Genomic DNA, 14,603 nt, shown 5'->3' on the forward strand with positions numbered 1-14,603 from the left:
ACCAGAGAAAGTTTAGTCAAAGTTTTTTGGAACAGTCTTCTAAACTGTAATGAATAATGAAGATTTTAACTATTTGGTTCTCTTCTAGTGAGCTGTGAAGTTAGCTTAACTATACTCATAAATCATATTTCTATGATATTTTAAGGTTTAAGAAATGTTTTCCTCACTGCAACTCTATGAGTATACCAGGTATTATTATCTCTATTTTTCAGATGAGGAAACTAAGGTTCATGGAAGGGAAATGACCCTCCAATGTTGCAGAGTTATTAAATAGGTCTAGACTGGAACCCACATCCTCTGGCTCCAAATCCAACGCTCTCACCACCATGTTAGGCTGTGTGATGGTGCTGCCTTCTGCAGAAAGCCTTTTTTGCTCCCCAGCCTCTTAGTGCTCTCTTCTTCCTCAAATCATCTTATTTTTGCTTATTCCATTGAACTCAACAAATATTAAAATTTCCTAATATTTTCAAAACACTGTGCTTGATACTAAACTAAGGTCCTAAGATTTAAAAAAAGGAAGCAGTCCTTGCCCTGAGTGAGTTTACATTCTACTCTAATCAAATATTTTATTCTTTATTAAAATGTAAGCTCCTTGAGGGCAGGCATTGCTTTTCATTTTTTATCCAAAATCTTAACGCTTAAGGAAGTTTATATTTCTCCTTTACTTACTGTGGTAACAGCTGTTCATGGTTGAGTTTTGTCACAATCCACAGCTTCTATGGTGAGGTTATATTGCTTCACAGATTCATAGTCTGGCTGGGTGGTTAGTTCTAGCATTCCATTTAATGGATGAATCCAGAATAGTCAAAGATGCTGGGCGTCTCCTCTGATTATTTTGTACCTCACACAGTTTGGTGGATTGTCTTCATCAAAAGCAGTCACTCTTCCAACTTCATAGGAGGCTGCAAGTTAACACTTCATGACAAGTCATTTTAATTAAAAAGTCATTTACTCTCACCAAATGTGTCATTGATCTAGAAGCTATGTCTTTAATAGCGAATAGCAGAAAAGTTCTCCAATATATGTACCCAAGCTTTGAACCAAAAGTCAGTTTTAAATGATATAATGTCTTTGGAAGCACCAACTTTACATAGCTAAAGAATGAAATAAGAAAAGTTTGCATCTCTTTACCACAACATAACTATAATGACACGGGTCAAGAATGAGAATGTCGATTTGCAAGACTTTTTCAAGAAAGAGAGATTTGATCAAATTGAAAACATAGTATAAAAGTGAGTTTTTGCTATTGTTATTATAACTTTTGAATATTCCACTCCATTGGTAGATGGATGATTAATTTTAGGAGGTGATTTTTATCTTCTTTGTGTTGTGAAACTGGTTGACTGGTTGTCACACTTCATTTTCAAAGAGGACCAAAATGACATCACTATTTTACAAGTTACACTGCATCCAACTGTGGCTGAGCAGACCCATACAAGCTCGGAATGATCTACCACAAGTCGGGCACAAATAGTCTACATGAACATTGGGGTGGATTCTCTAAAATTGCACATCTCACATTTCTTTTGAGCTACTTCAATTCTGTTTTGCTCATAGAGCACAGCACCTTCTCTGATGAGGGACACCACATCGGGCAGTCCTATGCCAGTGTCTCCCATGTCACACATGGAAACAATTGTTTTTGTACATTTTTCTGTGTTTCGACTGCAGGGTGGGATCCCCACTTGCTAAAGTAAGCAGGCCAGGGTTGGGTAAAGCAAATAACTTTAGGGCACCTTTTCTAGCCCCTTCCTCACACCAGGAGGTGAGCAGTGTGGTCCTTAAAAGGCTGCTCAAATAACCAGGGGGCTGCTCAATCCCACTGCTGCTTCCAATAAGATGATGACCCTATGGCCTGGGCCACCTGTGTATAGGGTTGTGACTACAGCTCCCAGTGTATCCACACCTGCTGCTTCATCACTTGCCTCTCACCACAGGACTTTGAGATAGGTAAAAATGGTCAAATGGTATGGGTGATATCTGCTGATTCATACATAAATTGGATTTAAGTGAGGCAGAGTTGCACAAAGTCAGCGGCCTCATTATCCCCTCCAGTCATCACAGTCCAGTGTCAAGACAGAGTCAAGATGACTGGTGATGGCTCAAGATACAGTGGAAGACCTTGGTGTCTTCAGTATCTAACCAAGCTCTAACTGCTCCACATTGCTTCAGTTGCCTTCATGTCATTGGAACAAATTGTTCTCATCTGCCCATTTCATCATATGCTTGGGGTAGACACCCTCCTAATTCACCAACATGTTTGAGACCCCTCAGTTACCCTCAAGCCAAAATGGTTTACCAGGGTACGGCCATTGCACATGCTACAGCTTCTTGGAGCCACAAGGGAGAACTGGGTGGATCAGATAGACGCCAAAGGTGGAAAGCAGCCCTCACACCAGAGGTACTAGTCTTCCCTGAACATACCCTACACCCCACGCTGTGAAATATCACCTCATTATCACTGGTAACAACCAGTAGCAGCCATAGTCATAATTAAGATTTTTCTCTGGAGTGCCACCATCCAGTAGGGCATTTTCCCATTGTGGGGCAACAAGATCCTGGTGGTGCAATAACCACCATCTCCTCACCTCATAATCTGCTGCCTGACTTGCCACTAGTGATGGCCTTGTCAGCCACAAAATCTTGTCACCTGCCTACCTTCCTCTAACAGCTATAGAGGCTTCCCTCTCTCCCACTAGAACTGTACCTTAGTCTGAACAGTCTTCTACATAACCACTGCCTCCATTTTCCACTCCAGGTTCCCCCCAACACTCAACTGTTTTTGCTCCCAAATAAATAAATTACAGCCCTAGCACCAGTATTTAGGAGACAAAAACATTGTTTGGAGTGAAAGTCGAGAACCTTCAACAGCAGTGGACCACTGTTCAATAGAGTAACTCATTTTATGTACTATCCCATGCCCTCCTGCTCCTAAGAAGTCACTGTCTTCCCTGTTACCCTGTTACCCACTCCATAAATTCCAAAGAACTATCATTAATTGATCAATAAACAACCTTTTATTAAATACTTACTATCTGCCAGACACTAGGGATACAGGGAAAATAAAAACAGCCCCCTGCTCTAGGAGCTTAGAACTGGATGCCCCTTTGGCATCCCAAATTCACCACATCCAAAGCAGACCTCATTGTTTTCCCCAAAGAGCCCACCCCTTCTCCAAACCTTCTCCTTCCTACTGAGGGCACCACCATCCTCCCAGCTGCCAAGGTTCAAAGCCCCAGGAATATTCTCAACTTCACACTCTCCCTCACACCATAGGTCCAATGCATTGCTGAATCTTGTCATTTCTGCCTTCACAACAGTTCTCACCTATGTCTTTCTCTCCACTCCCACAGTGACCACCTAAATTCGAGAACTTAGACATCTTGCCTGATCTATTGAAATATCCTCCTAATTGGGCTCCCTGTCTCAAGTCTTCACCATTCCAATATAGCTTCCATTCATCTGCCTCAATGATTTTTCTAAATCACAGGATGACCTCCAAGGGCTCCCTATGACTTCTAAGATTAAGTATAAAGTTCCTGGCGGGGGGACAGTTGAAGCTTTTCACAACTTTGTCACTGCCTGTCTTTCTAGTCTTACTACACACTCTTCACCCCTCTATGCACTCTACAATCCAGCCATATTCCAACCAGCTGTCTTCTACACACAACACAATATCTCCTCTCACTTTGCCTTAACACTAAAATTTCCCTAGGCATGGAATACTCTGCCCCCTCACCTCCACCTCTTAGAATCCCCAACTTCCTTCAAAACTTAGCTCAAATGTTTCCTTTGGCAAGAAGCCTTTCCCAGTTTCTCCATCTGCTAGAGCCTTTCCTCTGAGTAGCGTTCATCTATTTTGAATGTATCACATGTGTTGTTATTGTTGTTGTTCTTGTTGTTCTTGTTGTCCAGTCATTCAATTGTGTCTGATTCTTTCCGACTCCGTAGACCATAGCATGCCCAAACTGTCCATGGGTTTTTCTTATCAAAGATATCAAAGTGGTTTGCCATTTTCTACTGCAGTGGATTAAGGCAAACAGAGGTTTGTGACTTCAGGGTCACACAGATAGTGAGTATCTGAGGCCAGATTTGAACTAAGGCCTTCCTGACTCCAGGCCCAGCACTCTATCACTGAGCAACCTAGCTGTTCATCATATATGTTCTTATTTACAAATATGCTATCTTCCCCGTTAGAATGTAAGCTCCTTGAGGGGAGGAACTATTTTTTTTGCCCTTTTTTGTATCATGCATTTAGCAGTGTCTTAAACGTGGTAAGTGTTTAATAAATGTTTGTTGACCAACTGAATGTACATGAATAGCAAATATAATTTACATTCAGAGTCAATGGAAGGTGGCCTTGGAAGAGAAGCCTCTAGTCATTGGCAGTTCAGTAAATAAAACGAGTACCTCAAGAACAATCAGACCCTACTTGTGAACAATGAACAAATTGCCCAAAGCTACAAACCACATACATCAAAATTCCAACCTCTTGGTTGGCTGAAAGATATTTTTTAAAGTATCTTCAATGTGGTATGCCTTATATAAATACATCCAAAGGAATAAAGGTTAAAATTCCAATCTGCCTCATATAGTCCTGGGCAGAGATTGTGTCTTTCCACATTCAACACTCAGTTAAATATACTGGAAAGCTTATATTCTTCTGTAGGTGTCAAATTAACCTTTCAATAAAAACTAAGAGCTATCTTGAGCATCCCCAGCTAAAGTTTAAAATAGAGTGATTATGAAACCCACTGTAAGGCTGCCAAGTTTCTTCATCAAAAACCATTGTAAATGAAACCTGTTTTCCCATAAGACTTATAGCCCAACGTGATATGATTTCTCATTTACTTCCTTTAAATAATTTCTGATGAAGGAAATTTTTCCTTCTAATTTTTTTTTCTTCCCAGAAGCTTTCCATCAATGAGAGATCCAGGTGGGTGTCACATATCATCAGAGAAAATCACTTTAAATATTTTAAATTCTCATAATTTCATCCCCGAAAAAAACCTCTTGTAGTCATCAGCCTACCACTCAAGCTTCTAATCACAATCATATGAAAGGAGAATATTTTCCATGTTAAAGCTTTTATGAAACACCTTCAAAGTCTACAGGTTAAACGTTTTAGGTCCTGAGTGCAGTTTTGTTCAAGAAATTTTTATCCCTCCCTCCTACACTTGTCAGCAAATAATCTCTGTCTTTCAATTATATCTATCTTTATAAGAAACCAGAATTAAGTCCTAGGACTATTGGTTACTATAATATCAGCCCTCTGAAGCATCACCTCACTCATGCAGATGGGCCCACATTTTAAGAAAACTATATATAGTAATGTCACACTTTTCTAAATGGCATATGCCTGATAGACTTATACTAAATATAGTCAAGAATTAAGAAGTAAACTAAGAAATTTTTAAAAAGGGAGTAGAGATAAAAGTTGTCACTTGTTCAAAGCCACACAGTAAGATGGGAATAAGGCTGGGGTCTTTAGCTTGGGGGGGGGTAGTTGTTAACTATATTTCAATATAATTGATTTCTTTTTCATATTATGTATTTTGCTTTAAAATTTTAAATACTGTTATTTAAATACTATTTTTAAATATTTTGCAAAGGGTTCCATTACCCAACAAAGTTAAGAACAACTGGTTTAGAGGGCGAGCTAGCATTAGAATCATCTGACTTTTGGTTCGCTAGACCTCATTCACTTTGCTTTAAGAATGTTGAAAGGATCAAATGGATATGAAATAACAAGGCACCATAGAAGCACATCCATGATTTTCCCTTAGAGCCTAAGAACTCTTTGGAAACAATTCTAATCATCTTGGCTTTCTGGTTCTCAGTCATACCATAGACTAGAATCCATGAATTAGTAATCTGGCAGAGTCCGACACACTCATGAAAGAAAGAAAGAGAGAAAGAAAGAAAGAAAGAAAAAGAAAGAAAGAAAGAAAGAAAGAAAGAAAGAAAGAAAAAAGAAAGAAAGAAAGAAAGAAAGAAAGAAAGATTCAACCAAAGAAAGTTATTTTTAAGTGTAAAAAACATGACAGTCTAAGATTATTTAGTTTTGTTATTCAACTTGATAAAAGTTACAGAGATAGTGAACAGAAACAGGATTTGGACTCCCATCTTCTAACTCTAAATCCAAGACTCTTTGTATTATACCATATTGACCTAGTCCTTGGTTGGGTATTCTGCACTAGTAGATATTTTAATTTTTTTGGTGGAGGGGTGGGGAAGGGAGGGAAGGCAGCCAGGTGGTACCATAGTTAAACAGAGCACTGGATCTGGAGTCAGGAAGACTCATCTTCCTGAGTTCAAATCTGGCCTCAGACACTTACTAGCTTTGTGACCCTGGGCAAATCACTTAACCCTGTTTGCCTCAGTTTCCTCATCTGTAAAATGAGCTGAAGAGGAAAATGGCAAATCACTCCAGTATCTTTGCCAAGAACACCTCAAATGGGGTCACAAAGAGTTAGGCATGACTGAAAAGTGAACCAACTACTACCACCAATTTTTTACACCAAATTATTATTTCATTGGTATTAGAAGCTTCCTGGTAAGCAAACTCTAGCAATGCAGACTGGCACCTTCAATCAGTTAGACAGTAACCCAGAGCCCATCAGGATTAAGTGACTGTCTGATCTTATCTCTGGCTGTCTAGGAGACCCTGTGCAAGTCACTTAACATCTTAGGGCTCAAGGTCAGGGGTATTAAGGTCATATAGAAACAGAAGTCACTAAGCCATACATAATGATTCTTATGGGGTGCTTCAACTTAGAAAACCACATACTAATGTCTAGATTCTATTGTATTTTCATTTTGTTAAATATTTTCCAATTACATTTTGATCTGGTTGCGCTTTCAGAATGTTGGCCCTGCAGGCCACCCGTTGGACACCTCTGCTCTAGGCAACTGCTTAAGACTATAAATTGCAGCATAGGGGTCACCTGTCATATAGCCAAGATGTGTCATGGGTGAAATTTGAACTCAGATTTCACTGATTCCAAGACTGGTTCTCCATCCACTACATTAACAGCTTAATAGCAAATAACCAAGTCATTGCTTAATAACTGAGTTGAATACAAATGGGTTTTTGCCTATTCTATAGGAGAAGAAATGGGACAGAGAGATTTAAGAAAATTGCCAAAAGCTGCCTGGGAAAGATGAGTTTAGATTCTAAATTTAGAACTCACTCAGTTTGTTCAAGAAAAGTCAAGTGAACTGCTAGGTCTATATTCCAAAGATATCAAAAAGCAGGGGAGGACCTATTTGCACAAACATACTTACAGCAGCTCTTTTTGCGGTGGCTAAGAACTGGAAATCAAAGGGATGCCCATCAATTGGAGCATGGCTAAGCAAGCTGTGGTATATGATTGTAATGGAATATTACTGTGCTACAAGAAATGACAATTTTAGAAAACCTGGAAAGACTTACACAAACTGATGCAAAGTGAAGTGAATAGAACTAGGAGAACATTGTACACAGTGGCAGAAATATTATTCGAATGCCTTAGCTATTCTCAGCAATGCAATGATCCAAAACAATCCAAAATGATAAAGCTTACTGTCCACCTCCAGAGAAAGAACTGATGTTGTTTGAATACAGACTGAAACATGCCATTTTTCACTTTCTTTCTTTCATTCTTTTTCTTTTATTCAAGTCTTCTTGTACAAAATGACTAATATGGAAATGTTTTTATGTGATTGCACAAGAATAACCTGTATCTGCTTATTGTTGAAGAGAGGGGAGGGGTAGAGGTAGGGATAGAATTTAGAATTCAAAACTTAAAAAAAAATGTAAAAATTATTTCAACATGTAATTGGATGAAAAGTAAAATATATTAAAATGAAAAAAAGAAAATAAAAGTCAGGTGAACAAGCATTTATTGCCTATTACATGCCAGACATTGTACTGTAAGGATCCAATCATCCTGCTTGAGGACAGGGACTATCTTTTGCTTTTTTCTGTATCCTACAAATATTAGCACAGTGCCTGGCACATAATAGCTGCTTAATAAATGCTTATTGAATTGAATCCAATGAGAATAAATATGAAAATATTTTGTAAAATGTAAAATACTCCATAAATGGAACTCTATTAAAATACAAATAATAAGTACCTACTGCTTACCAGACACGTTGCTAAGTGATGGAGATATTAAAAAAATAATACTGTCTCTTCCTTTAAGGAGTTTACATTCTATTTGTCAAATAAAACATGAACACAGGGAAGTTTAATACAAGACAAGGGAACAAAGAAGGGGATCAGAGAAATAATTCCAGAAAAATTGAAAGGAGACAGTACTAATAGCCAAAAAGATTCGGGAAGGCTATGAGAGATCTTTTTATTATTACTGGCTAGCTTACCTCCTGATGTTTCTGGAACAGAGAATGAGTAACTTGCAGGCCTGAAAACTGGACCGAATTCATTGGCAGGAACAACCTCCACAATGATAGTAACAGTGACTGTGGGGGGAAAAAATTAGCAGGGGCTTAGTCTACGGATTAGCTGAATAAGTCATAAGGCCTTGATGGGCCATATTTGACCCTCAAAATTCCCATCCAACCACCAAGGGAACCATGAAGTTTCACACTTCATCTCTCCTCTGTAACTTGAGAGGTGGCATTGTGGAGCTGGCCTCTAAACCAGGCTCCCCAGGCTGTCTTATCTTATCTCTGGCTGTCTAGGAGACCCTGTGCAAGTCACTTAACTTCTTAGTGCTTGAGGTCAGGGGTGTCAAGCTCAAATAGAAAAAGGGGCCACTAAACCATACATAACAATTCTTACTGGGTACCTCTTGACTTAGAAAATCACATACCAATATTATCTAGATTCTATCGTGTTTTCATTTTGTTAAATACTTTCCAATTGTATTTTGATCTGGTTGGGCTTTGGGAATGTTGGCCCTGCAGGCCACCTGTTGGACATCTTTGCTCTAAGCAACTTTCTAAGGCTAAAACTGCAGCATAGGGGTCACCTGTGCTATTAAATGGGGTCTCCTCACCTTGGAGTTCCCTGTAACAATTAAAGAACAGTTCTGGTCCCTTTCCCCTTGTGGAACATAAAGGACAGAGAGATATTTTTCCATCCAGTTTTGTGCATTATCAGCCTTGTGACAGCATACACACATCCATCTTGTTGGCCATAACCACCCCAAGGTGTTACCTCATTTGCAGCTGTTTTGACTTTCCCTAGAAGTTTCCCAGCCTCCATCACACACTAGGTGGCAAGGGACACACTAAATAGTCTTCTGAGGATTTCACAGAATCTGTCCCCACATTTTCAAGATGGCACCTCATACTCCATACCCTTGGGATGCAGTCTGGGACCACTCTTGTGAGACATAGTGGGGGAAGAAAGAGAAAGATCCAGAATCCTCCAGTGTTACTGTGCTTCCTACTACAATAGTCCAAGGCCTTTTTTAACCAGACCTGTGAATTCTTTAAGGGATACCATTGATCTCTCTGCCTCCAGTTATCACTCTGCCACCATACCTGAGATTTCCACTACTCAACTCATCCCTTAAAACCAAGGTTTTATACATAGGATTATAGATTTAGTGTAGGGAGTAACTTAATGGGTTAATTAGAGCAACATTTTGATTTCACAGATGGGGAAACTGAGGCTTAGAGAGGAGAAATGATTTGCCCATGGTCACATCAGTAATTAAGTGGTAGGGCTAGAATTTGAACCCAGGTCCTCTGAATGAAGCTCCAACATTCTTCCTGTTGGACAGCACTTCTCAGAAGTTCTATACCAAAACACCTGAGAAATTCTCCACATTGAAAACATTAGCATGAATCAGATTTTCATACAATTTAAAGAATTATATTCATTGTACTCTGAAATCAATACATTATCATCAGCCTTGTGACAGACAAATGTGTGTGCCCTAGGCCCAGATCCACAGTGGAACCTTTGGAGTAAAATATTTGCACTCGATTCACTAAATATTACTTTCACTCTGAACATTAAATAAGAAAGTAAAAGTATTTTATAAACCTCAGAAAGCAGGGCTCTGGGCCTTTGGGAAATGAATCCAAGACCAAAAATCAGAAAGTGTTGGGTAAGTAACTTGGTAGGGGTAGAGAGGACTTCGAGTAAGGGCCTGGGTATCTCCAAATGGAGCAAGGTCTCCAAACACAACCCCAGCAACGGGACTTATGAATTTTAAACATGGAAAAGGATGAAGGTCCAGAGAAGCGAGGGCTTCCAAATCAATCAGCAAGTATTTACTAATCAAGAGACAGAAAGGGGAAATGGGATATAAATACTCACCTTATACCAGGAATTCTTCATTTGGGTTTTTTAATATTTTGATAATAGCATTTCACCATATTTGATTTCCTTTGTATTTTATTTTGTGCATTTAAAAACAAGATTCCAAGAATGGGTTGATATGCTCGCCCAGGCTGACTGCCCAAGGGTCCAGGACACACACCCTTGCCTCAGACTTACATCCTAATCACACAGTCACACTGTCACCAACAAGGCTCCAATGAACCAATGAGTTGAAGGCATTTTGCAAGCATCAAAGAGCTATATAAATTTCACTTAGGCTTAGTATATCCCAAGGCCCATCAACCACAACCATGATGACATTCCACATCCATCCACTGAGAAAAATGATTTCTGTCAGAACCTCGATATTTCCTTTAGTGACTCCATTCATGGATCCAAGAGCAGGTGTTGTTAATGATTATGCCTTAGCATGGGTTTTATATCATCCATAAAGAACAAACCCAGGCTAATTAGCATCCCTATAAAAATAGAATAAGCCACATGTGCTGTGTTACAAGTATCCATCATGAACAGCTGCTGGGAATGTGTTAGCTTGTCGAGGCCAGAGAGGATGTGGGCTGAGAACAACAAGTAAGATTACTTTGGGTTAGATGGGGGTAGGAGGGGTGAGATGGATGGGCATCTAGTTGGTGGATAGGGAAAGCAGATAGTGTAATAAGGGACAAATTCCCAGACAAAAGGTGTCTTCCTGAAAGGCCAGGCTAGGAAATGGGTGTTTTATATGAAATGTACAAGCTCCACTTGTACATCACAGCTGCACTCAAATGCATTCTGATGAGCCAGAGTTGAGCCCCAAATTGAGGAAGCCATAGCCATGGGGAGCATGGAGAGGTGTAGGAATCCTGAACCTTCACATTCAGGGGCATGGGAGGATCAGAGAATTACAGATTCTCCGAGTTGGAAGGGATCTCGAAGGCCACCTAGTCCTACTTCCTTGTAAACAAGGATGCTTTCTACAACACAGAGGACAGCACATTTAGAACTGGAAGGGACCTTGAAGATGGCCAAGTCCAACTCCTCTCAATTTAAAGATGAGGAAGCTGAAAGGAGAGGGGTTAAGTGATTTGTCCACGGTCATCCAGCTAATGTGTCTGAGGCAGGTTTCAAATCCAATATTTTCTGTCTCCACTGTATCCACTACATCAGGCTGCCTCTCAAGTAGTCAAAGCAAGACTCCAGTGAAAGGGAACCCACTGATTCTTGTGGCAGCTCATAACATTTGCGGAAAACTCTAATTGCTAAAAAGTGATTCCTGATATCAAGCCTAAATTTGTCTCTTTGTCACTTCTACCTGACATTCCTAGTTCTACCCTCTGGGGCTCACTCGAACCAGGCTGATCTCTCCTCCACCTGACTGCCCTTCAAATGCATGAAGACATCCATCATGTCTTCCCTCAGGCTTCTCTTCTTCTGGCCAAATCTACCTAATTTCCTTCAACTTATATTTTTAAGGCGGAAGTCAAGACGCTTCACTGTCCTAATTGCCTTCCTCTGAACATTCATTGTGAATGCACTATAGCTTCTCAATGTCCTTCATAAAATGTGGCTCCCAGAATTGAACACAATACTCCAGAGTGTCCTGACTAGGGCAGGATACAGTGGGACTATCACCTCCTCAGTCCTGGACATTATCCCACCCTAGTTGCAGTCTAAACTTACGTTAACTCTTCTAAGGCCGCCATATAACACTGCTGACTCACGCTGTGACTCATGCTGAGTTTGTAATCCTCTAATACCTACAGATCTTTTTCCAATGAATGCTGTTTAGCCATACCTCCCCCATCTTGTAGTCATGGAATTGATTTTTTTTAAACACAAAGGTGATATTTTGCTTTTTTTCCACTATTAAACTTCATCTTATTAGATTCACCCTCATGTTCCAGGGAGTCGCATACTGAGTGTAGATTCATGTACTAGTCTTTGGGGGTGGATATGCTATGCTTTCCTCAAATTATAACTGCATTTCCTGATGCCGAAACATTGAAACTATAATACTGAAAAATCACTCAATCAAACAGAAGCTAGGTCCACATGATATCAAGCGTATGGATATTTCAGATAATAAATCTTAGGCAACACTAGGCAGAAATTCAGCCAGGTATGATAACAAAAAATACAGAATCTATATTTTACAGGTATTCCTAGCTTCAAGAACCTACAACCAATACAGAGCATTGCTCCAAACTTTGGTGGGAATTTAAAAGGTCCAAGGAGATGATTGTAGCTGTTTCCCTAATCTAGTGAAGACCCCGAAAGGGAGTTTTTCTACTGCTTCTTTTCTCCTTGTTTCTCTACCTGGGCTGTTCCTAATTGAATGAACTTTTGATGTCTTAGTATAATGATGAGAAAAGTTGTTTTGTTCTCAAGGCTTTAAGCATCTTTTGATCAAGAGAATGCCTAGAAACCCCTTGATAACTTTTGAATGGGCTTACCTGTGTGGGAGGGCCTGTTGTCATCAAAGACAGAAACCATCATCTCGTAGGTATGACCCACTACAGAAGCCTCTGGTTTTTCATAATCCAAGTTTTTGGTCACCTTCGAGAAGATGTCATAATAATACGAATACATTAATTCAACAAACATTTATGTACAAGGCACTCTGCTAGCTATGCCCTAGGACACAAATTTTTAAAAAATTAGTCTTGGCCTTCCAAGTATTTATAACCTACCGGGATAAAATAAATCAATAAACCAAAAGGAAAATAATTTCAGAAGTAATAACCTTATAACCACAGTTACCTAATGAGGTCTGATTTGCCCCCTTATTTAAATTACATATTCCTTCAGAGCAGGAGGTAGGTCAATTTTGATCTTTGTATGCCCAGTGTTTAATAACAGACACCTATATAATTGCCTAAAGTTTAAAAAAATGCTATACCTAGGAGACAATCTAATTGATGCAAAAAATGATGCAAAAATTATTAATCCTTTTTTATGAGGAAAATGAGGCTAAGAGAGTTTGGACAATTTAGTCTTCGTCACACTACTAACAAATGACAGAATTGCTAAATATTTTACATTACAAATATACAGACTCAGCATCAGAGTTCAAACTAAACCTTGCCTAAATTTGGTTTGGAGGAAAATTGAAATATTCATGAAATGACACAATTTGGTATGGCCTTTTTAAAAAAAGAAGTAAGGTATCAGAATCATAGAAAGTTGGAGCTAAGAGGGGGATCTTGAAGTTCCATTAACCAATCCACATCATTTTTCAGATGAGAAAAGTGTAGCCCGCAGACAGGAAGTGGCTTGCCTAAGGTCACACAACTAAGGCCAGAGCTCTACAGAACCCAGATCTCCTGGGTTCTCTTGCCTCACCACTGTGATGGTCAAATCAGAGTCAGAAACCTGGATTCAAATCCCACATTTGATGTTTATTCCTGTGTGCTCCTTGGGCAAGTCATTTAACTTCCATGGGCCTCAGTTTCCTGATCTTTAGAGTAAAAGGATTGGACTAAAATCTGAGGTCCTTTCCAACCCTATGGTCCAATCCCCTTTCCACCACCCTCATCATGGGGTGTATGTTTCTAAAATGCAAGAAGTTGGTGAAAGCTCAACTCCTGGCATTCAAAATCTATTAAGGAAGTTACAAGTTGGCCCCAGTGAGATGAGGTTGATCAATGGCTCTGCTCAGCCATAACTAATAACAAATGGGGCTGGCTCCCCAGAGTTTGAGGGCAGGGAAAAGTTCCTCTAAGCAATCAGGAATGAGGACTTGGAACAAAAGGAAAATAATCAGCATGGGATGTCTTCAGGGGAAGAGCCCCAAATAGTTAAAGAACAATTAAGTACTATCACTACCCTCAGTGTGGCTCCTCTATCCATAGAAGGGCCAGAAGGTGTAGGGCTGTGTAGGGCTTGGGAGGAGGTTGACAAGTTGGTAGCTCCCAGTACCAGGAAAACTAGCCCCCTTGTTCTGTTAGACAGAACTTATCCCTCAGGAAATCAAGCTATTACATGGTCTCCAGTTCCTTTTCCTGAATTAATTAGGGGGTAGAACTATTGTTCTTATTTTACGAAGAAGAAAATCAAGGCAGACATAGAGACATTGATTGAGTAATTAATTTTCCATTTAAGGAGCTAGAACTTCTGTCTTTGAAATCACTTCATTTCCTTCTATGCCTACTGGCAAAGAGCAGGACTCAGATGACATGTGGATGATATATTCATAGGATCATAGATTTAGATGTAGAAGAGACCTTGAGATGAATTGTGCAACCACCTCATTTTACAAGTGAGGAAACTAAGGCCCAGAGAAGTCAAGTGAGTTGTCTAAGGTTATTGTTTGTCCTTCATT

At 39.6% G+C, this 14,603-nt stretch overlaps 1 protein-coding gene across 1 annotated transcript in view; it reads right to left on the reverse strand.

The window, feature by feature from the left end:
* LOC110200983 (cadherin-related family member 3-like) overlaps nucleotides 1–14,603 on the reverse strand; it is a 90,908-nt gene that overhangs the window by 15,401 nt on the left and 60,904 nt on the right. Inside the window, 3 exon segments of the mRNA XM_078151677.1 lie at nucleotides 670–902; nucleotides 8,368–8,466; nucleotides 12,736–12,838. Of these exon segments, the coding sequence (XP_078007803.1) occupies nucleotides 670–902; nucleotides 8,368–8,466; nucleotides 12,736–12,838 (435 nt within the window).

Source organism: Phascolarctos cinereus, unplaced genomic scaffold, assembly GCF_003287225.1.
Source record: "Phascolarctos cinereus isolate Bilbo 61053 unplaced genomic scaffold, phaCin_HiC Scaffold_4;HRSCAF=312, whole genome shotgun sequence".
Classification (NCBI taxonomy): domain Eukaryota; kingdom Metazoa; phylum Chordata; class Mammalia; order Diprotodontia; family Phascolarctidae; genus Phascolarctos; species Phascolarctos cinereus.